Genomic DNA, 22,296 nt, shown 5'->3' on the forward strand with positions numbered 1-22,296 from the left:
TCTGCCTACTAGGATGAAGAACATTCTGATTTCTAACAGTCCCACTACCAACAGGCTTCTCTGCACTTTCTGTTTGGCTGACAAATGCACATTAGCCTGCAATTACAAACTTAWACACAGCAGTACTCAGGGATGGAAATCACACAGGGGGCTCAATGTTCATGTTTGGTTTTTCCCTCTAAGCAGGAACATCTCAGATGATTTTTCACACTTAAATAGCAGAACAGATTTTATGAATCATTTTTTCTTTCTCGTTGGAACAACCCCTATTCCCTGTTGCATTGTAATACTGAGTCACTTTGCATAAAGTGGGTTATTATTGCCAAGTAAAGGGAGAGAAGAGGGAAGTGGATGTAATACTCAGAACTTAGATGTGCTATAGGATACCTATCAAGTTGCTTCTTGAAGGAAATTATTTAAAATTTAAAAATCTCCTTACAAGGCAACTCATGTAAGAAAAAATTACAAATATTCAGTGGCAAAAAATCTAGTAAATCTAATGTGATAATGATGATCAGAAGGATTGTAAAGATGACTTTGTTTTTAAATGAAGGAGGGTCTGTTCTGGTCTGGTCTAAATGCTGAGTCGTTGTACTAGTCATTCACATTACACTATCCAGTAAGTTCAGTAATTAGTGTGGTAGAATCTGTTTCTCCCATGCTATAGTACTGTCAAATGAATAGTTATGAGGTCTGGCGGAGCTTCGCTGTCTCARAAATCCCCTCCCCTCCTAATGTTGTGCCCTGACACTGACAGCCCAKGAAGACACTTTTTTTCTGTGACAGAACAACTCCATGTTAATCAGCAACTCCAGATCTACTTTGTGGTGGCTCTGAATGAGCATGAGCTTGGTAAATTTATAGTGTGGGCAAGAACATCTATTTCAGCCTAGCTTTTACAATTTGGGGTTCACAACTGGGAGAGGAAGGGATTCCCCTGCCTTAACCCTGGAGGGGCAGGGCTGGTGGAAGGAGGGAGCCTTAATAACTGATGTCAACTTTCATTTGTTAGTTTGTTTTAAATGTGTGACATGACTATTTGATGGGTGAAGTAAAATTAGGTATGCTGCATAGTCATTTTTCCAAAAAATGATTTCAAAGAGCTAAAAGAAAAGAAAGGAAAAAAAAAACAGCAAAAAACCTCTGCTTTTCTGCATGTCCTGTTTAAGCAATGACACATGAAGAACTTTACGTTCAAACAGTTACCTGGTACTTTAAATAGGACACCAAGGGAATAAATTTTTTTTAAATGTATTCACACAGTATGAGACTAATCCTCCTCCAGGGAATACCGGTGCAAATCAGAGTAACTCCTCGGAGGTCAATTGAAGTACACCAGCATAAAATAAATGTTAGCCAGAGGAGAATCAGGCTCCATATATCTTTATTTTAATGCAGAGGTTGCAGATCATCTGCAATGATAAAGTGAACAACATAAATATAACTGACATTTACTCAATTGATCTCACTTCCTGCCGACTATTCACAGCTCCAAATATAGGGCCGCAGAACAATGGTTCAAGGAAGGGAGGCAGAAATCCTGGTTCTAGCCCATTCACACATCCCTATCTGCTAATACCTCTTACTTGAAACGCTTTTAATTTCCTTCTCCTGCTAAATCCTTTCAGGTTTAATTTGACATTATTTTCCCCCTTCTCCCCATAGAACAACTTCTCCTCATCATAAAAAGAAAAAATACCAGGATGCATAGGCTGAAGATGATTGCAAAAATCTGCCTAAGCATGAGAACCTACGGATAAATAAGCAAGGAAATCTCTATTTTACATACAGTATATATGAGGCACTGGCAAATTAATTATTTAATTGGAAACTGAGAATTGAGAAAGAATGATATGGGGGCAGGGGAAGAAGACTAAAATAGGAGGCTATTACAAATTACAGTGCCATTTGTGCTAATTTAAGTAAATCTGCAATTATTTCCTACAACTTYGTGAGGTCCTGAACCAGGTTTCCTCTTCCCATTCTAGGCTGACAAAAGGATCCTTAGCAACACACTAAATATATTATGCAATACCTTGAATACTACCAAGAAAAGGCACTGAATTACACTGMAACAAAGAACATCAGGTGTGAACACCACCACCTCTGGGGAAAGATCACCTTTATTTATCATGCCAGCAAGCATTCTCCTGTATCTCTGTTACCAGTACATAATGATATTTGCTACCTATAACAAAGTTACTGCAAWTTTTACCTCAAATCTACTTAGGCTCGAGCTCTTCGACCGAGACTTCTTGCGGAGATACACTGAGAAGAACCGACGCACTGTGAACTTCTTCATGTTCATTTCCATTGCCCCGTCCGAGCTACAGTGCAGAGCACGAAGGAGCTGCAGTGCTGGAGCAAGCTAGCGCATCCCAGTTGCCCCCTATTTATATCCACAGGCAGGAGATCCTCCGAAGGGTCTGTTTCTGTTCATCAGGGCCAGCGCAGCTGGATGTGCGAAAGGTACGTTACAAGAGCCCCAAGAGCTCGCAGCGTGCTGCGTGCTGCTCGGAGCATAAAGGCTTTATACTCTCTCTTGCTTTCCACTGTTTACATTTCAGTGCTGCAAGCCGAACTCCCTTTCCACTCCCTCTCTCCCTCGCCTTAGGTCCTACTACATCCAATCAGGCTCTGCTCTAACTGCATACATAATAAGCTCCAGCAGATGACAGCTCCTAAGTCCCAGGCATAGCAGGTTTGAGACGAATATTAGATGTGTCTATTGCTTTGCACTCCTTTCCTCTCAGTCAGGCTTTTTCAATTTCCTGGCTCGTGAATCACATGGGGAATAGGCACATGCTGCACTTCTGTTTTTAGCTTGGAATTTCAGCATTGCTATAATTACTGAGGGCTACGGTGGTCAGATTTGAGAAGAAATGAGCTCCCGTACAAGAGTCCCTCCTGGGAGAAGGCTGAAAGACGCCATGAACCCACTGTCRGAACAGAAGTGTCTGAATCTCTTTTTCTTCTTGGGACTTGTTTTTTGATTTTTGGTTTTTAAATGTAAAATAACATTTTCTCCCACCCTTAAATCAAAAAGCTTAACATCCTATTCAAATATTACCCACCAGCTTTACATCAAAATACCTAATGCTGGCATAGCTCTGAAAATAGAAAGCACAACCTAAATGTAAGTATTACCATTCTTGTTGTGCTGCAGCAGGGAGCTATAGCCCTTCTAAGAGGTTAAATATGTACATCTATTTAACAGGCTATAATTTTGAGCAGCTCACTATATTGGAAGCGTGCAGACTTACAGCTCCCCTTCTCCCCTCCCAACATAAACACATTTTCAGCTTTTCTTCAAAAGCTAATGAATCTCAATGCAATCCAGAGAYTTGAGAGCTCTCTGTCTGCCATGCACAGCTCAGGCTCCTTGTCCTTGGCAGCCTTTCCTTTCTGACTACCAAGGAGCATCCAGACATGCCTTTCTCTCATATCCTCATATGGAAAGTGAACAACTCTGATGACTTATTAATGACTCAGTTGAACAAGCTCAGAGAGAGCTGACACTTCTGCAGCCTGAGAAGACTCTCAGAGATTAAATGACAATACCACATCAGTCAATCTGCTCTAAAAAAAAGAGAGAGAGACAGACAGACAGAGAGACAGACAGACAGATTTTGCTTTAACTGCATGTCTGGACTGTGCTGTGAACTATACTGGCTGGTCACAGCTGTCACTACCTGCTTTATTTACAGGTTTTCTCTCTTTTATCTAAACCTCACCACAGTCTATACCTGGAAGAGCAAGAAAACAAAAACAAGTAAAAGAATATCTTGGCATTTATGGTTTTGTTATGAAGGAGGCCWGACTGAAGGATTCCAGCAGGTACCTTCAGCATCATGCTCTATCATCTTCTACAGGCTCCAACTGTTGACTGTTACTGTCTCTCCCACCCTTTGCATAGCACAGTGCAGGCAGCAGAGTGGAAATTCTCTGCTTTATCCCCTTCTCTGACCAGTGCCTCCTCCTGACCACTTCTCTACTTCTTTTCCAAAAAAGTTTGATCTTCCTTTGGTGCTATCAAGGTGCAGCCCCAGTGTAAGCCACAGCCAGCCTAGGAGTCCTCCAGCCCTACAGATGTATTGGCACACAGTACTGGCAAAGGCTCTTTGGAYAGAGAAAACTACCTCAGAAAAAAGCAAGCTCTATCTAGATATACCAAAACCACCTTTGTAAGCAAACCAAAATAATAAATAGGTAAAATGTCGTTTTATAGGTAAAACTGTCAATGCCAAAAATTTTTACTGATACAGCTTATCTAGTCAGGGATCATTTCTCCTCATTCCTCTGGCTGACATATCTGCACCAATAAAATCCTAAGCAGAGCCAAGGCCTCAGGCACACACCTAATTCTCTGATCCTCACTCCTCCTGYTCCCCATCCTCTCCTGCTCTGCATACAGTTCGCATTACTGTTACTTTTTTCTATGCCCTCCCCTCTGCCCAGAAAAAAGGTATCGTAACATGAGTTTCAGGCTGACRTAGGCTTTTGTGAGCCACACACACATTCTTAAGTTTGTAAGTCATTTTACCTTTAAATAGTAACCAGTCAAAATCATGGTAGCTCTCTGAACCCTTCCACCACATTCAAAGAAGTCCTACCTAGGACCTACTGACCTCTTTTTTTTTAGGCAGAGGAGAAGATCATTTTCCAGCTTTGAAGACACATGGTATTAAGCTGCTCTCTAATAATAAGCAGTKTATGAGAGGCCATCACTACTTATATTAACAGATTTGTCACAGCCTTTATGTTCCACTTTACAGCCAGTACTTGAACATACAAGTGCATGCAGCCATCATTAAATATATGTGATTTGCAATAAACTTCCAAAAAGATCACACAGGATAGGACTTATTACATAAGTATCAGGTACACTTACTACATTCATAATTTTGTTCCTTACCAGCTGCACAAAAGGATAAATACATATTCTTCCAGTTACAATGTATTGCGAACATCAGAGTAAAAGCTGGCCTTTGATGCTAGAGGTTAGATTGTAGCATGACCAGCACACTGAGGCAAGGCGGTAAGTCTCATCTTACATCCCTGCCAGGACTCAGGCACAGGCATGGAAATAAGCATGATCTGCTGGCATACTCACTCCCCTTTCAACCAGGTGATTAGGGATTAAGCAGAGAAGGACAAACAACTATCACATAGAGACACTGGGGATTGTATCTTCCAACTGGAACAGCACAACCAACCAACTGAATTGCAAAAGTTTACATTAAAAAGAATAAAATATAGAATTTAAAGATATGAACATGGAAAACTAAGCATAGGGATAGATACTGAAAATCAAATTCTATTACAGTTGCATTCACATGGTATGCTCCCAAGATACAGAATTTAACTGCTTCAGAAAAACAAATGAGAAGAAATCTCAAAAACATTAACCTTCTGCTAGTAAGACAATATCCAGGTTTCCCAATCACTCTAATAAAAAGGTGCRAGCCAAAAAATAAACTAAATTGGAACATTCATTGTTGTATTTATAAACCTGCAACCTTCAGACCAACCTACAAAGTGAAAAATTCATTGCACTTGGAAATTCATGGGGGTAAATTATTTATCAGCTCCCCTCAGAGCAATTTTAACTGCCAAGGAGCTTAATGGAAAAAGAAATCCACCAAATGTCTCTGTTTAAGACCAGAATAAACAACAGAGTTGGGGGGTGGGAATATGACGCATTTGCACCAGCCAGTAATATTTATACTCTGCATTTTGATTTACATTTTTAAAAACTGGAACTATAATTGCTGTAACACAAAATAAATAAATAAATAAGAGTTCATGGCTGCTTCTGCTMCCAATGAAGTGAATAGCAAAACTAAGTTTAAATCAACTGCAAATGGGCTACCTGTGCACACACACTCCCCCCAGCAACCAGGATTCAAGACAAATTCATCAACAGAAACCACTCGAAATTATTTATTACAAAGCTTAAGTTCTAGCTTTTAAAAGTCAAATGGAGACTGCATATGAAAGCTAAACACCCTTTCCGTATGCATATGAAAGCTAAACACCCTTTCCGTACGTGTATAGCTAGACCATACCGAGATTAGCAACAGCTCGGAAGCAGGGACTAAAGGATGCCGACGTCTGAAACCTACACAGGGCAAAAAAGCAACGTGCACTGAAGCAGAATGAGGAGGATGCCCGTGGCGGATGCCAGATGAATCATCAATTTCCAAAAGAAACACAATAACTTGAGCTAATTATTTATATGAAAGAACAAACAAGTCCAAGATATCAACTACAAACCGTGGTTGGATGATGAAATTAGAGAGCAATTCTATGTTACTCTATTACGCAGCATGTCAGAGTCCATGWCAAAGGAGACCTTTTGTATGTGAATCAACAATCTGAGTAAAACCAGAACAACTCTGCTACTTGAGCAAACTTAGAGATCACTGTGAAAGTAAAAACATAAGACTTGATAGTATCTTCTTTGCAAATGCAATCAGTTTTACCTATCTTTCCTCAACAGAAAAATACGAAACTCCAGAGAGAAGCAATGAAGCATCATACGCAAGAAACAGATACCACACAGAACAAATAAGATTAGCAGAACATGGCACATGGAGAAATGGAGAATGAGAATACCACAACAGAGGCACAGGAGACAATATCACAAAAAAAAGTAAGTTAAACATTACCATTTACACTCTAATTAAACAAAAACAGGAGCAAGGGCAGGTGTTTCCAAGAAAAACTAATGAAGAGATTGAAGAACAGTACCTTCCCTAAGGTGATTAGATGGTACACGACACTTCGAATGATTACCATTTCCTGATCTTGAATGCTGGGCAAATTTCCATATGGCTTTTGTTTCCTCAGTGAGCAACTGAGATGCTTATTTTTCTTACTGATGTTTCTTTAAAAACCAATGATGAAATGCCTGAGTTTTGATCTCATTAGATCAGAGTAACAATATGGATTCCAGGCTTTTCAGCTGCTGTACCCGGTTAAACACATCATCCAGTTCAGAGTGCCATTAACTTCACTGGAGCTGTCATGGGGAATATATATATATATATATATATATATATATATATATGCACATATATATATGTATATATGTGCATATATACATACACATATATATATACTGCCCAGCCAACATCAACATTGTGGAGTATGTGCAATATCCTGTCATATCAGGTATGTTTCTCACCAGCAGTGATCAACAAGGTTAGTTGGATGGAGAGGTAAGGGAATAGGCAGGAAAGATCATAGAATCATAGAATCGGTAAGGCTGGAAGGGACCTCTGGAGATCATCTAGTCCAGCCTCCCTGCTCAGCAGGGTCACCTAGAGCATGTTAGACAGGGCTGCATCCAGGCAGGCCTTGAAGATCTCCAGAGAAGGAGACTCCACAACCCTAGCCCTTAGCAGTGAAGACTGAAGCAAAGATAGCACATATTCTCCCTTCTCCCACTTCCTCCTGTGCATAGCTATGTATCATGAACTTCATTAATTTTCAACTTTTCCATATATGAATTCAAGTTTCCAGTGGTGCTGCAGGCTCCTTCAGCCATTTTGCCAGTTGAAGTCACTGCTTCAAGAGAGGAAAAAAAATCACACATCTTGTGCAACTGTGTCTAACAAACCAGCAGGAAGCAGCCGGGAACACCAACTCCTCTGCCACAGTCTTCTCTGCTCCAAGGAAGAACATAAATGACTCACAGGATCTGTTCAATCTTGAACTTGCAGTCTCAAGGCCTGGGGAACTTGGGCAAAGCAGAAGATCCCTTATACACATACACCTTTAAAATCCTTAATTACTAAAAGCATTGTCCAACACACTGGCAATTACACGAAAGGTGACTAAACTAAATACAGCTGCAGCCATCACAGGAGAGAAGGGCTTGCTCTGAAAAGACCAGTTTTGCTCAACGTGCTCTGTAAGCTCCACAGCACAGTCCCAATAGTCTTATTAGCGATTCCATCCAACAGCTTCAGATGTTCTTAAAGAAGAGACTGTTCTGAGTGAACTTGAAACCAACATTTTGTAGAGATGCAAATAGCTTAGACGGAAAGTCTTCTGTACTTTTCTTTCTAATAAATTTTGCCTTAGCAGATAAGATTAAAAAAATACATACTTATTGCCATTGGGAAGGCAGGCTGTCTCCGCATGTGCCATGCTGATGCAGCAGAGGTCTTCTCTTGGCTGCACTGCCTAGAAATTTACCTCCTTAAACCCTCCTAAACACCCGTTAGTCCCCTGATGATAGAGGGCTGCTACTTTCAGAATAATCAAACAGGGAGCACTATGAGGACACATGGCCTGTTCTTATTTGTGGAGGGAGAACTGGGACTGCTGCAGAAGTAACAGCTCCAGGACAAGGTAACAAAATTTAATTGAGTTTTCAACAGATGACAGATGGTTTAACTCTCACAAAAGTGATCTGTGTTAGTGCTTAAGCATCAGATTGGCAAGTTTCACAACTGCTATACTGACTGCTCCCAAATGTGGTTTGTTGCTTATAGACTTTGTTGCTTATAGACTGTTGCTTATAGATCCAACATCACTGGCCATATACAAGTCAGTTTGCTGTGAACTATTTCTAAGATGGAGACTAGGTTGTCTAGCAGTCTGCATTGAAAACAGGCCAGGGACAAGAGTGTCAGTGCCATTCCTCCCCCCCCCCCCCTTTTTTTACAGATATCACTGAGACTCTTACTTTCTTAGCTGATATTGTATATTGGTCTTACTTGCCTTTTGATGGCTTAGACAGAATTACAGGGCAAAGAACTGAAAAAACAATCTCCTCTATACTGTACCAGCTTCTACTCCAGTGTGGTTAAAGGAGATTACTGAAGATAGAATTCTGCTTCCTTGCCTTTGGATATTAAGCAGAAAACCATACTGCTCTCCTGTAACAGACTAGAAGTTTTACAGAAACAAGGATACTTGGTAAATGAAATATGAACAGTCTTATCACATGAATACGAACATACACTTTGAATGATCATTATACAGAAGCAAATTCTGCCATCTAGATTTGTAATGCACAGCATATGCTTACTGTTTATTCAGACGAGCCATGAACAATACTAAGAAGGAATATCTCCATTAGAGATCTCTTAACATGCAAATTTACTTTGATAAGTCCTGAAAGATATTATGCACAGGGGAAAAATAGTGCATGGTATTGAAACATTCACTGAAAACCTTATTTTTTACCGTTACTAATTACTGAAAGACCAAATTGACACTGCATTAAGCAGTAAAGCCAGATCACTGTTTGGCCTTGAAGCTCTGAAAGAGAGAGAAACATAGAACAGGGCTTAGAAACTTTTATTCAGAAAAATATCAATAGYAGGTAGAACTTTTCCCTTCTATGTGCTTCTGTAACAAAACTAGGTATCAAGGTAGAAAGGTAGACTAAATAGATAAAATGCATTGTCCTTAGCTGGATGACCCAGATCAAAACTCCTCTTCTGTATCTGAAATTTTTTGGTGTGCCCTTGAAAAGCTACCTTAGYCTCTCTGGGTATACCTAGCTCCAGCCTGTGCACACAACCCAGTCACTCCTGGTTCTCTGTTAGAACAAGACATAGATTGCACAAATTTTCTCTTATTCTTTCTTCCTGCATCTCATGTCCCTAGAGAAGGAAATTTTAGCCAGAAAGGAGCCAGAATGCACTGTGGCCGGGTTCCTGCTTTTGACAAATATGTACGTATGTTCAGGACACCATAGGTGTGCACCTGCACCGCAGTTCAGTTACCATCTCTGTTTCAATCTCCGTGCATAAAATGGAGCTGGAGTACTCTGCCACTTCATGGGAGCTCTTTCACAGTAAACACCATGATCACCATATGTGCTCGCAGCCAAAATTTCAATGTAGGCTTGGCACATATTTGCTAGCTTTGCTTGCAAAAACAGATTAACTTTGAATAATGCCAAAAAAGAATAAACAAATGAGGCATGCAAATTTACCTTGGTAGGCAGTATAGCTGGCAGGGCAAATGGTATATAGGATATTTTCAAAATAATCTGTGACACAGCTAACACCTGCCAAAAGTCAGTCTCARGGTTGTAAGAACATCTACCCCATATTAGACACCAAAAATGAGATTCATAAATAAAAATCAGTAGTCATTCTTGAAATCTTGAGCCTATTTTTTGGACATATTTTGAAGGCATGCTTCAAATTGCTGTATTAATAGTACTTAAATCCAGATTACATTACAGGCACAGTTCTCTCTACAGGCCAGTTTTGAAATAGAAGCTGAAGAAAACAGAGCAGAGAGAGAGAAAAAAAAAGAGTTGAAGTGTTGTAACACACCCCCTCTTTCTGTCTCTAATACAGCTACATAAGAGTGAACACTGGAAAAAAAGCATGCAAAAATATTTCAACCTTCAAAAATCCGGTTAGATTCCATCTGATATCTACAAAACCAAATCCTGGTTTCTTAATTCACCTAGAACAATAATATCCCAGTGTCCCATTTTAATGCTAACAAACTAAGACCTTATTAAACTCTGCTTCCATCAATTTGATATAGTACAGCYAAAGAAATTTGTTTCAGGATTTCGTAACACCATTAACAGAGAAAGCTTTGGGAACAGTACCAGCAAAATGATTACATCAGTGCTTCTACTCTAAGATTATATGACATGATAAAGAAATAAAACCTGAGTTYTTATAGCCATATTGACAACATCCACATGCCCTGGGCTCATGTTTTACCTCACAGCACCACTTAACAGTAGTGGCGTACACATGGACAGAGCTCTCTCGGGATCAAAGCAAAACAGCCTTCATCCAGTCGCCATCCAAAGACACAGSATGAACAAGAGGGCTCCCTTAACCACAAGGACTGTGTGGGCCCAGTGACAGCTGTTGCAGTTCAGTGAAAATATCTCAGGTAAAGGCAAGGAGAAGGTCCAGTGCAAGAGCAAGAAGACAAGCCATATGAACGCCTCCTTCTCTGGTTTAGGACTGATAGCTACTACAAAGCTGGAAGCTGCTACAGTCTGGATATGTTCAATATGGTAGATGATCTTTTCCTATAATCRTACTTGAATTCAGCTACATAAAGTGTCACTTTCTCTTAAGTATAGTGCCACTTACCTCATTTAAGCCATGAGGCAGAAGGAAGTACACACTCTTTTTGCATAACTGTTCCTGCCCACACTGGAATGAGTCTTAGCTGATGCTTCAACAAATATCTCAAAATTTCAACATCTTGTATATGTCTTCCTACATATCCAGAAAGTATGTGAAATCAGTTGTAAAGAGCCTGTAGTAGAATATACGATATCCAGATGCCTAATAAATTTAATGTCAACCCAATAGGCAAAGAAATGCCAACTCATCCTATTAGGTCACCTAAACTCTCTGACATCTTAAAGTGAATTTAGTATTTGCTTTCAAATTTTGAAATAGCCCTATAATTCATTTTGAAGTATAGACAGAAAAAAGCAATACTATGTACAACATAAACACACATGAAATAAGAATCTATTCCCCAAATATGCAGTGCCAAGTTAGCACTTTGTATTGTCTGTTTTTCATCAACTAAGGATAAAAATGTACAATTAGCTCTACCATAAAATAAGTCATACAATTTAATAGATGTTTAAGTGCTTATTTATACCCTCTGATGTACTGATTAAAATTACATAGAACTTCTGGTGTCCTCCTTAGTACACTATGCACACTCTTGGCCAGGAGCCTAAATACAATGACATGTATTCAAACAAAATGCAACATCCTGTAAGACACAACACAAATCTTAAATTCATTACTACACCAGTGACCTGATGTGGAACGCTTACRTTTTTTGAACCGATGAAAAATCCTATAGGAGCTACCTATCTCTGGAGCAGGGAACTTACATTAATGTCACAATACAGACATCTCAAATTCATAAAGCATGCTGTGTACAATGTGCAAAGTCCACACACTATACGTGCATTGAAATATGACATTGTTATACTAATATGTTATTGGGATCAGTTTCTACATTCTGATACTTCCCTTGATGTCTGATATGCAATCTTTTCATGCAAAGTAATGTAGGACAGACCATCTACCCATTAGGAGRCTGGCAAAGACCGAGATTGTTCTTTTGCTTCATCTTCCAAAAGAGAAAATAGATTTTTATCCCTGATATGAGGAACAAATTCATATATCCCCTTGTAATAAGCTTCTCTCTCCTTGTATTACATATACAAGAGACCTTTTACATATTCCAGACGTTTTTCAGGTGCAGCTTGCTCTGATAATAGCAAGGCAATTAGGCTGCATTTCAAAAGACACAGTAGAGTATAAAGAGGGCCTAGCTGAAGGCTAAGACACTCCCTGAAAGCGATGGCCTCTCTGGGTCTGGGTGCCAGGGAGCAGTGGCAGCTGGCYGCTCCCTAAGGGCAGGTGAGCTGGAAGCTGGGGGTGACACCAGCATGGGTAGTGCCCTCACATACACKGCACTATGCCAAAGGGTCTGAATGCAGTAGTCAGAGCCAGGTGCTGGTARTAGGGTCCATCAACAGGCCCAGACACAGTGAGGGGATGAGACAGGACCAGGGTCTGTCCAGGAAGTCCAGTTAGCAGGAATAGGAGACAGGACAGAGGATAAGGCTACACTATGGGTCCAGAACCCATGTAGGAGACAAGGACCAAAGGCAGAACTTGAGACAAGCTACAACATATGCATGAGTGGTCCCATCCAGGATACAAGCTACCTACAGTGCAGGGCCAAAGTCCATMCAGGAGGCAGAGGCAGAAGACCAAAACTCCTACACTGTGGCTCAGGTCGGGACCAAAGGCCCAGGGCTGAGATTAAATGGAGCCCATGGGCAGGGATGGTGGTCCCAGATGAGGCTGCTCAGTGTCCTTAAGGCCCTTCAGAGCCCTGACACTGGGGCAAATGATGAACTGTCCAGAGTGCTACCCACTGCCAGCAATTTCAGAACTTGGACTTTATGTTAAAGGAAAAAAATTTGTTTTACCAGAAAATTAGACAATCACTGAAAATGCAAAGGGCAAGCCCTATACCACCTCTGACAGTGGCCATATCAACCTGAAGAAATATTCACAAATTCAGATAGGAAAGAATCCTGGAAATATTAACATCATAATTGCACTAATCATGTAGTATATATAGTGTATCATACTGAAGAGCAAAAGAAGTTTATAGCGCCCTAGTTGACTTAGAAAAATCAACCAAACAGTTCTTTTAACTGAGTTTTTAGGAAGCTCTGATATTGGTATGAATAGCCACATTTCCATTTGCTAATCATAGMTTTTAAAATACTATCATTGTTAGTAATTCCATAATTAAGGAAAGAAATCTGTCATGAAGATCCAAACCACTTCTCACAAATACTAGGTATCCCCTGAAAGAACAAGGAAGAACCAGCAAAATGTGGAAGGTTTGGACACACAACTATGCTATGGGAGTACAACTCTCTCATTTTCTAGAGCAAGATCTAATCTTATAAAAGCATTGCAAATGCTTAATTATTTAATGGAAAATATTTTTTTTCACACCCCATTTGATTATTCAGTGCTCTTGACACAAAGCAGGTTGGTGCATTTTGCCTAATCATTGTTTTAAGGCAAATAAATAAATAACCTAATTTTCCACACAACATTCAAACRTGATCTGATCTCATATGCAGCAACATCACACACATATAATTCAGTGGGAGCTTTGTGATATCATACCATGGCTTTTTAAACATAGTTTMTTCTCTAGCAATGACTGGGACAGAAATAGAGTTAGGACAAGATCCACAGACRTTGCAAATACAGCGGTTCATCTTGGGGATTCAGAACTGCTCTATTTATTATTGTAATTYTACTATGTTCTTAACATTCACAATATCTTCTCCTCCTCCTTCCTTTACTCCATAGTTCTCTCCTCATTTTCTCACTCACTTCCAGTCCCTCAGATCTCTTCAAATGTGTCACTCACTCTTCTCTTCCTTTTCTTCATCACTCTTACCGTAACTCAAAAAAGACAAACTAATAAATATAAATTTGATCTTGAGGGGAGAAGGACTGCCTTCTGATATTTGATTTTTACATCTGGAATTCAGAAGGTATAAAAACAGACAAGAAGATAGATGAGGGAAAGGGAATCAGAGAAGAGCATTCAGTGGAGCATACCTGTCATGTTGTACACTTTGACTGGGAAAAGAAAGACAGAGAGCAACCCTTTCAGCAGCATGAYTGACTCTTTCAATTCTATTGTGGGTCTCCTGGCACTGCATTTTAATGTCTCTCAGCTTATGGAGTCAGGACAATATATGAGAAATATCATACTTCACTGAGGAAGAAAAGACTGTAACTGGCTGCCCGGGCCCAGTTAACCAGCTGCAAGGTGAGTGCAGATGTGAGATGCTGAAAAACAGGAACTGACAGAAGTTCTTCACATGAAAGAGGGCTGGAGCTAATGCTAGCAGGGCTAGCAATAGGTACTTAGGCTATATGGAGGTTTGTTGCATTCTAGACAACAAGATCRTGGCTTATTAGATGGATACCATTAAATCCTGGCATAGGCCATTGCTTGTGGCCTCACTCTGCCATCTCCAGGTTACCATTTCCTTCCTCCTCTYTCTTGGCAGAAGTATTCACAAAGCCAGCGGATGAACTGCATTGGAGMATTGGTTCAAATTAAAATTAGCCAGGCCATCAAGCACCTCCAAAAGTTAATTTTAGTGCAGTTAGTTCTGTGATCTGATTCACTGCGTGGCTGTACAAATGTCTGTGCMACCTCAATGTTTGTTCCTGTGGTAGAGGCAGAAATGTGTGCTTGTGAGTGGCTCTGTCTTCTTCATTGGCACRGTTGAGTTATGTCAGCATAAACTGCCTGCTTCCCAGATAGGAAAGCAGCATGCTGTTGCTGCTTGGCCCAGCAGAGCTGGAATCACTGAGTAGAAAATGTCACACTACTCTTTGGGTCATAGTTAAAGTTAATAGATGGAGCATTTAAAATGTCCTGAAATATTTATCTCATTTATAAAATTAGTAGAAGTAAGTTGGCTAAAAAAWTAAAATGAACAGAAATCATTCATTGTCATTGGACACTGTCATTGTCCAAAATTGACTCTAAATGATTCTCAGTCTGTTTAGAAGGGAAAAAATCCCTATAGGTGAGAAAATGTAACCTAACTTTGCACTGCAGTAATTCAGCAGTCTACACCACTGTTTAATTGACTTGGCTTTCCTGGTGAATAGACTCAATACCTGTAAGAACCCTACTGGAATCAACTGGGCTCCCTGTTATGCAGAAGATCAAYCATTTGGAGTCTAGCGCAGAACTAAGACTGAAGGTTACAGAGATGTTAATCAGCTCCACACGAATTCAGTATAATTTTCTGAATAACATTTTCTTGCCATTTGTATGATCTGCTCTTCTATGGCTCCTAATACTTTTCTTATCTGGCTATTCCATGTTCTGCTGTATCTGTAGAATTGYGTGCATGCACACACACCCATCTTACAAACCTCTGCATATAACTATAGTATTTATGCTAGTATATCCAGAATTAGTGTATGTGTTAGTACATGACAATGTAGTATTACGGGACTGAGACATTAGTGACTAAAGTAATTATTGCCAGTCCTACAATATCTGCTTAGAGAYTCTACTAGTGAAATTAAACAATTCGGTGGGAGTCTCAGGGATACAGAACTTCAGAAGGCTTGCCTGATCTTGCATCCTTACCATCAAAGAATAATCTGTCAGGTATGACTCGAGTTCATACATACGTTCTATTTCCTTGCTCCTCTGCACTGCCTATCAGATTGCACTCAAGCTCAATACTGGAGCAAGCCACCTGGTTCTCCTAATGAAGAAACTCAGAGGCAGAACAGGCATTGAGTCACACCGCTGGGCCKCATCCCTGCAGGAAGGGTGAATGCAAATGGCACGATCTGAGCTCTACAATTTGAATTATATCTGTTTGKTCTACATCACTCAGCGAATTTGAGAACTACCATCAAATGCAACACAGATGTAACCACAGGCAACATACAATTCRTCAAACTCTACCATACAGCTGATTAATCTCCATTATAAAGTCATCATAGAAATAGTAAACCTTCCAGCACCCACCACTTTCCCTGGATGCAATCTAGGAACTCAACTTCTTCTAATGGTTAAAATTCTTATTGTAGTCTAGATGCATCATAGCCAACTTAAAGTTGGTAGCATCTTTCTTTAGCCTAAGTACTTCTTTTCCCTACTTATAAGCAGGTTGGGTGGGTTTTTTTTAAGTGTAGTCATATACTCTCTCAGTCTTGATTTTGTTATGCTAAACCAAGGTAGGCTCTTTTAGCCTCCCCTCACACAACCATATCTCCATGMCTGTGGTCCAGCTGACAGCCTTGTTCTAGACTTGTTACAACATAAATTCATATTTCTTGAGGATGGTGTGAGCAAAAAGGGCTTTTATCAGAGCCCCMGTAACAACATTAAACAGAAGTTCTTCATCTGCAGAAGCACTTTTAGACCATTCCTTATTTTTCCATGACCATTTTAGATTGCTGGTTCATTGTGGTCCTGTAACCAAGCAGCAGAAAAAGCCAGTCTGTTCAGTGGTGTATTCTAAGCTATGTTTCTATACCTGTTGCATACTCAGTGGAGAGAGACAGAAACCTCTGGGATCCCCCCTCTTTACTTTAACTATAGGGTGTGAATACACATCTGCTGTTTCAACATTCATTCAATAGATAGGCAAGAACAAAATAAAAGCAAACCAGCCACTCTTCAACTGTTCTGTCTAGAAACCTTAAATTTTCTCTCAATTCCCCCTTTATCAAAGAACTCCAAACAATAACCTACAATCTCAGACACGTAGGAAGTTAGAAGAGGTGGAYGGCAAAGCAAGGTTTGCTATGCTACCAATTCTGAAAACACATTAAGAAAAATGAGGTTATTTGATAACACTAATTCTTGTTATGTGGAGCTATCGAGTCACTTGCTCTAATTATACAGCACTAGACCAATCRTATCTAGATGTGAAAACACAGTATTTTCTTGCGCAGGTCTCTAGTCCAGTCTCTTGCTCAGCACAGGACCATCATCTATGCTAGAATCAGGTCAGCAGTGGCTTTGTCTAAATGRGTCTTAAACATCTACAGATGAAGACTTGTTGATGAAGATGAAGACTACAGGCTTGCTGGGTGATATGCTCCAGTGCTGTTCTATGCTGCAGGTGAAGAAGTTGTTCCTAATCTCCAGCCCTGGCCTCCCACGCTGCCTTTTACGGCCACTTGCTCCTACTGTCTTGTCTGTTACTATGAAGAATTGCTTGGCACCTTTATCTTCCGACTGTCCTTCACATAGACATAGGCTGCTCTTTTTACCACCCCTTAGCATCTTCTTTGCTAGACTAAACAAAAAAGCTCCCTCAACTTCTCCTTGTAAATAATGTGCTCTAGGCTCTGGCCATCTTGGTAGCCTTTCCCAGTTTCTCAACAGCCCTCTTGACTTAGGTCCCCCAAAAAACGGACAGCAAAAAACAACATATATATATATATATATATATATATATATATATATATATATATATATATATTTCCACAAAATTTGCCAGTATCAGGAATATACATTATATGTTGTGGTTAGTATCATGAAATACAAAACAGCATTACATTTACTTCATTTAGAATTGCTCTAATATATGTAATTTTCAGAAGTTTAAAAATAAATTTTAAATTCRAAATTCCACAGTGAAATCATTGCACTATGATTAGCTGTAGTTAACACTTCCTTTTGACCATGGCTCATCATGAATACATGGCTCATCCCAAATACATGGCTCATCCTGTCTTAGCTGACTTTTAGATTGCTTGATTCTTACAAAAGTGAATCAGCTCAAGTCTTTCCCAGCTTCAAGCACCTCAGTATCAGAATTCAAACATACACTACTATGACTACTAACAATAGTAGCATTTCTGTTGCTTTCTCAATGCACATTCTTTGAATCTAGCACAAGAAGTCCCTGGAGCTTTCTATCATTCTTGAGCCCACAATATTTCCCTATTTTCTCAATTCAGTGAGTTTTCAAGTGTGCCCTGCAGAAGGTAATGCAATTCAGCAGCTCCTTCAGACTTTTAYACTTTTATACAGTATTGCTTTATAGACACAGACATAAAGGATTTGTCCCTGAACAAGAATTATGATTGGTAACCTTTATGTAGTCATGATAAGCAATGAAGTTGTGGAAACACTACCCACATTATTTAAACTGATCTACAAGCTTACATGGGATTTCTTGTCTTGATCAGATTAATGTTCCTTACAACTCTGTAAGCAATATCTTTCATTGACCAATAACTAATGCTTCAGAAAAAGGAAACAAAGCCACAACTCACCTAGCCAATTACTAACACYCACTGGATTTGACCGTGCGTGTGCTTGAACCGCGTATATTCTGAGGAATAAAGCAAGATTACCTTTGTTTGGGTTTGTACAACTGAAAGCAGCCTTGAAATAAATTGTCCTTCTCTTAATTTCTTGACACAATGGCTGTTTGCTGATAACATCTATTGACAGCAGGTTCAGTGTATTTCCTTTGATCAGATCCAAATTTACTGTCTTTTAATTTAATAAGAATTTTCCTAAATTTATGGTATTGCACAAATGATGAGGTAGGATGGGTGTTTTGTGCTTCATGTGATTTTGAAGACATTTTTGTTCAAGACCCCCTCTTTCTTTCCCCAAGTTAGGTAACCTTAGCAATGCCAAGATTTATTTAAGAGTTTGGCAAATCTCCAGTCATTTGCATTACTTTTTTTCTGGACTTTCCTTATTTCCACAAGGATTATGTTTTCAGATAATGTACACAGGACACTAGGTGCCTCTCATACTATAGCTTTTTGTAATTTCTGATGATTTCTGTATCCCTCTGCAACCCTTTCCCAAACATCCTACTTTTTCAACTGATGGTGTGCACTGGGCAGTGATAGCATCATTCATAGTTTCTCCATTCCTGTTCATCAGTGCATACTAAAGCTCCTGTTAGCAGAAAAATGTGTCAAAATGGCTAACAATAAAATATGTAATTTATGGAACGCCCCATTTCAATTCCCCCCCCTTTTTTTGAATTACAGTACATTAGCATTGTTCTAATTACCTCCATCATCCCAAATTCATTTTCTAAGCAGTTAGCATCTAGCCCCTCAGATCTCAGGGAAATACTATAACAACTTCTGAGACAGAACAGCATATTGGTCCCATAGCCAGGGAAAACAAAACCAGCCTCCTTTGTGCTGTCCTCCAATTCTGACTTCATCTTCTGTAGTCATGGGAAGATTATCAGTAAATGACACTTCGTTTAAGAGAGACAGGGAGGGAGAAGAAAAAGTTCCTTGAAGAATTCACATGTCTTAGGAAAGAAGAAGAAACATTTGCAAATCAGAGGTTGCAGATTTAGCAAATACAAGTTGGAAAACACAAGAGAGCAACACAGGTAGACACATCYGGTCCTGGCAGCTGCCAAATGGGACACACTGGCTATGTAGGAATCCTTAGCCTTCAATGACATGCTGTGTCATTGCCTAACCAGATCAGGCCCTCCTTATGAACACTTTTGTGCACACTTTTCATTCTATTATTTCTAAATCAACAGGCAAATGATACATGATTTTTATAACTATTAAATACTGACAGTTGAATTCATATCCAGCTGAGCTTGAATTCTTCAAATGCTGAGACAATTGGCTTCTGAAGCTAGTATGCACCGTCTGTTCAGACAACTTGTTATTATTGGCTCATATTCACTATTTACAATTACAGGAAAATACGTATTTATTTTTCCTGTCTCTCTCCCCTATTATCAAACTCAGTAATTTATCTTTTAGGAAGATACAGCATRAAGCTGCATCAATTTCTTCCATTTGTTCACAAGTTGCAAGTATTTGTTCTCAATTCAAACATAACTGATTTCACCTTCTTCTTTGCTTTTACTTGYCTCTGAAACCCAGTACACTTACTGATGACATCTTAGCTGAAAATGAACACTGGATCTAAAGCTCATACAAGTAAATTGCACAGAAACTCCACACCACCCAGGCTGCCAGATATCTATTCTACTCAGAGCATTTGGAGGCAAACTACCTGCTTTTATTTTCCAATGGCAACTTTGCTCTCTGGAGTTCTTTGGGAGGCAAAAATCACAAACAGCTCTTCCAGAATATTGAAAATAATTGAGATAATGAAAAGCTAATAGACTTCAGCTTAGAGGGTTGCAAAGAATAACCTGCCATTGTTCAGACAACCCTGTAACAGAGCACTTGGTTAATTAGAGATGATTCAAATGGCTTGCAATAGATTCTGGTAGTTCTGAATAGCAATGATATTTTCATACTGAGCCCTTATCTACTTAGAAGTAATGAAGCTTTAAACTTTAATTAAAAGAAAAGCTCCTTTTTAAAGCCTCTTAGTCCAAGTAACACTGAAGTGTAGAAARTTACCATGCCTTTTACTCATATTCCATATTTAGAGCTCTCCACTTCATGGTTTGCTGCTTTCTTAACATTTCCCACCAGAGAAAATCTAAGTACCTGAGTAACRATTGTCCATGAGAAGGCAATACTATTGCCACTTTACATGGAGAAACAGGCAAAGAGAGAAAGCTGTTTGCTAAAGGCCTCTCAACCAGTCTGTGACAGTTAAGAACAGAACTGTAACTATCTTAAAAGCAACATCACCCCCTTACAACTCCACATGCCTCATCACATGGATGGGCACCCACTGCTTTGTTTCATGATCATTACAATGTATAGTTTGACACTACAACACCTTGTTGCTACTGACAGGTAAGTTCCTACTCYATCACCTTTCTTCCTGCTGTCTCTTGACACTTTATTTTGCCTTTTGCTGGCACCAGCAAGCTTGCAATGGATCAGTCCAAGGAGCTAAACCAGAAGAACAGCAACCCTACACATACAAGCTCTTTGCTGGTTTAGCTCTCTGAACTGGCCCCTGCAGTGTTGGATAAGCTTTGGAGTCTGAGCAAAGAGAGGTGATAGGAGCATACAGGAGAAGGCAGAACTGCTTCCTTCCACAACAGCTGGCCATGACATCGGCTTAGCTGCAACGCTAAACAAAACCTTAAGTTGGTATTAYCTGGCACCGAGTCTCAAAACCTTCAGCTGCCTCTGGCTGTATRGTTTTTGCATCTCTTCACTGTACATTTTCCTTGTAGCCAGGTCCTCTCTTTAAGCTGAAATGGACAGAATTACTCTAACTCCTGAAGAAAACATTTTTGGTCCTAGGGCTGTCAAATGTCTATCCTGAGCTTTCCACAGGCAAGAAAAACCTGTTCGTGCAGCCAGCAGCCCACAGTGGAGTCACACTGCTAACACCTTTAGCTGTCTGTGGCTTCACAGCTCATACAATCCCAGGGCAGACCATATGAAGGCTGGGGCTCCCAGATTTCTGCCTCAGACTTCCCATAGCAAATACGCRCACGCGCCTACTTACAGTGTGGGTGTAATGAAACTCAACTCACTAGTAAAATTCTCGGTGGATGAGCTGTGCATATGCAGTGTGGGGGCCCAGGGCAGGGCTTGAAAACACACACACACACACTCATACATCCCATCAGCAAGGTCTTCTATCCATTCTGTTACCATATCTCTTTACCTGTGAGCCTAGGAAACCTCAAAATGTTTYTGAACTTGATGGTTGCCAGGCTTTGAAACATCACTTAAAGTATCATTAAGTACTATTCAAGACACTTGAAGATAACCTATTAATTTATGAACAAATATAGGCAATAAGCCAATTCCCCTTCTCACTCTCCCATTTTTTATTTTAAGGAAGGAAGGAAAGAGGAAGGACAACCTGGATCCAAAAATGGCACTATACCTTTGGCAAGTTCACCACAGAATTCCTTCAGAATTCTTGCAAATAAATTTGTTGGATTCAATATTGTGAATGATCATGAAAGCAGGTATGTTGTAACTTTTTAAAAAAGGCAAAAAAACATGCAATTTTCCACATTCAGTAACYAGAGAATGCAAAAATATATAATCACTTGCAGATTTATATCTTCAATTAAGTGTTAAAGAAACTACGTGCAACATACATACATACAAATATTTATAGTCTTTTCTCATTTAGAGCTCATGGCAAGTATATACAAACGTATCTGTGCAAAGTGCATGTTTACATTTAATTCAATAAGGAGAAATGTACACAAGAAGTTTCTTTGATGGGTAAGGGATTACTTGTCTGTAAGAAGTTATCTGCATAATTCACCGTTCTCAGAATCAAGACCTTTTCTACAGTGAAATCCTTGGGTAAGATGCA

General features: G+C 39.7%; 1 protein-coding gene across 1 annotated transcript in view; it reads right to left on the minus strand.

The window, feature by feature from the left end:
* RPS6KA2 (ribosomal protein S6 kinase A2) overlaps positions 1-2,561 on the minus strand; it is a 184,436-nt gene extending 181,875 nt beyond the window's left edge. Inside the window, exon 1 of the mRNA XM_085315438.1 lies at positions 2,216-2,561. Within this exon, the coding sequence (XP_085171564.1) occupies positions 2,216-2,314 (99 nt within the window). The 5' untranslated portion in view covers positions 2,315-2,561. The remainder of the gene's footprint in view (positions 1-2,215) is intronic.
* Positions 2,562-22,296: the final 19,735 nt, after the last annotated feature.

Source organism: Rhea americana, unplaced genomic scaffold, assembly GCF_003343005.1.
Source record: "Rhea americana isolate MKP2758 unplaced genomic scaffold, rheAme1 scaffold_43, whole genome shotgun sequence".
Taxonomy (NCBI): Eukaryota; Metazoa; Chordata; class Aves; order Rheiformes; family Rheidae; genus Rhea; species Rhea americana.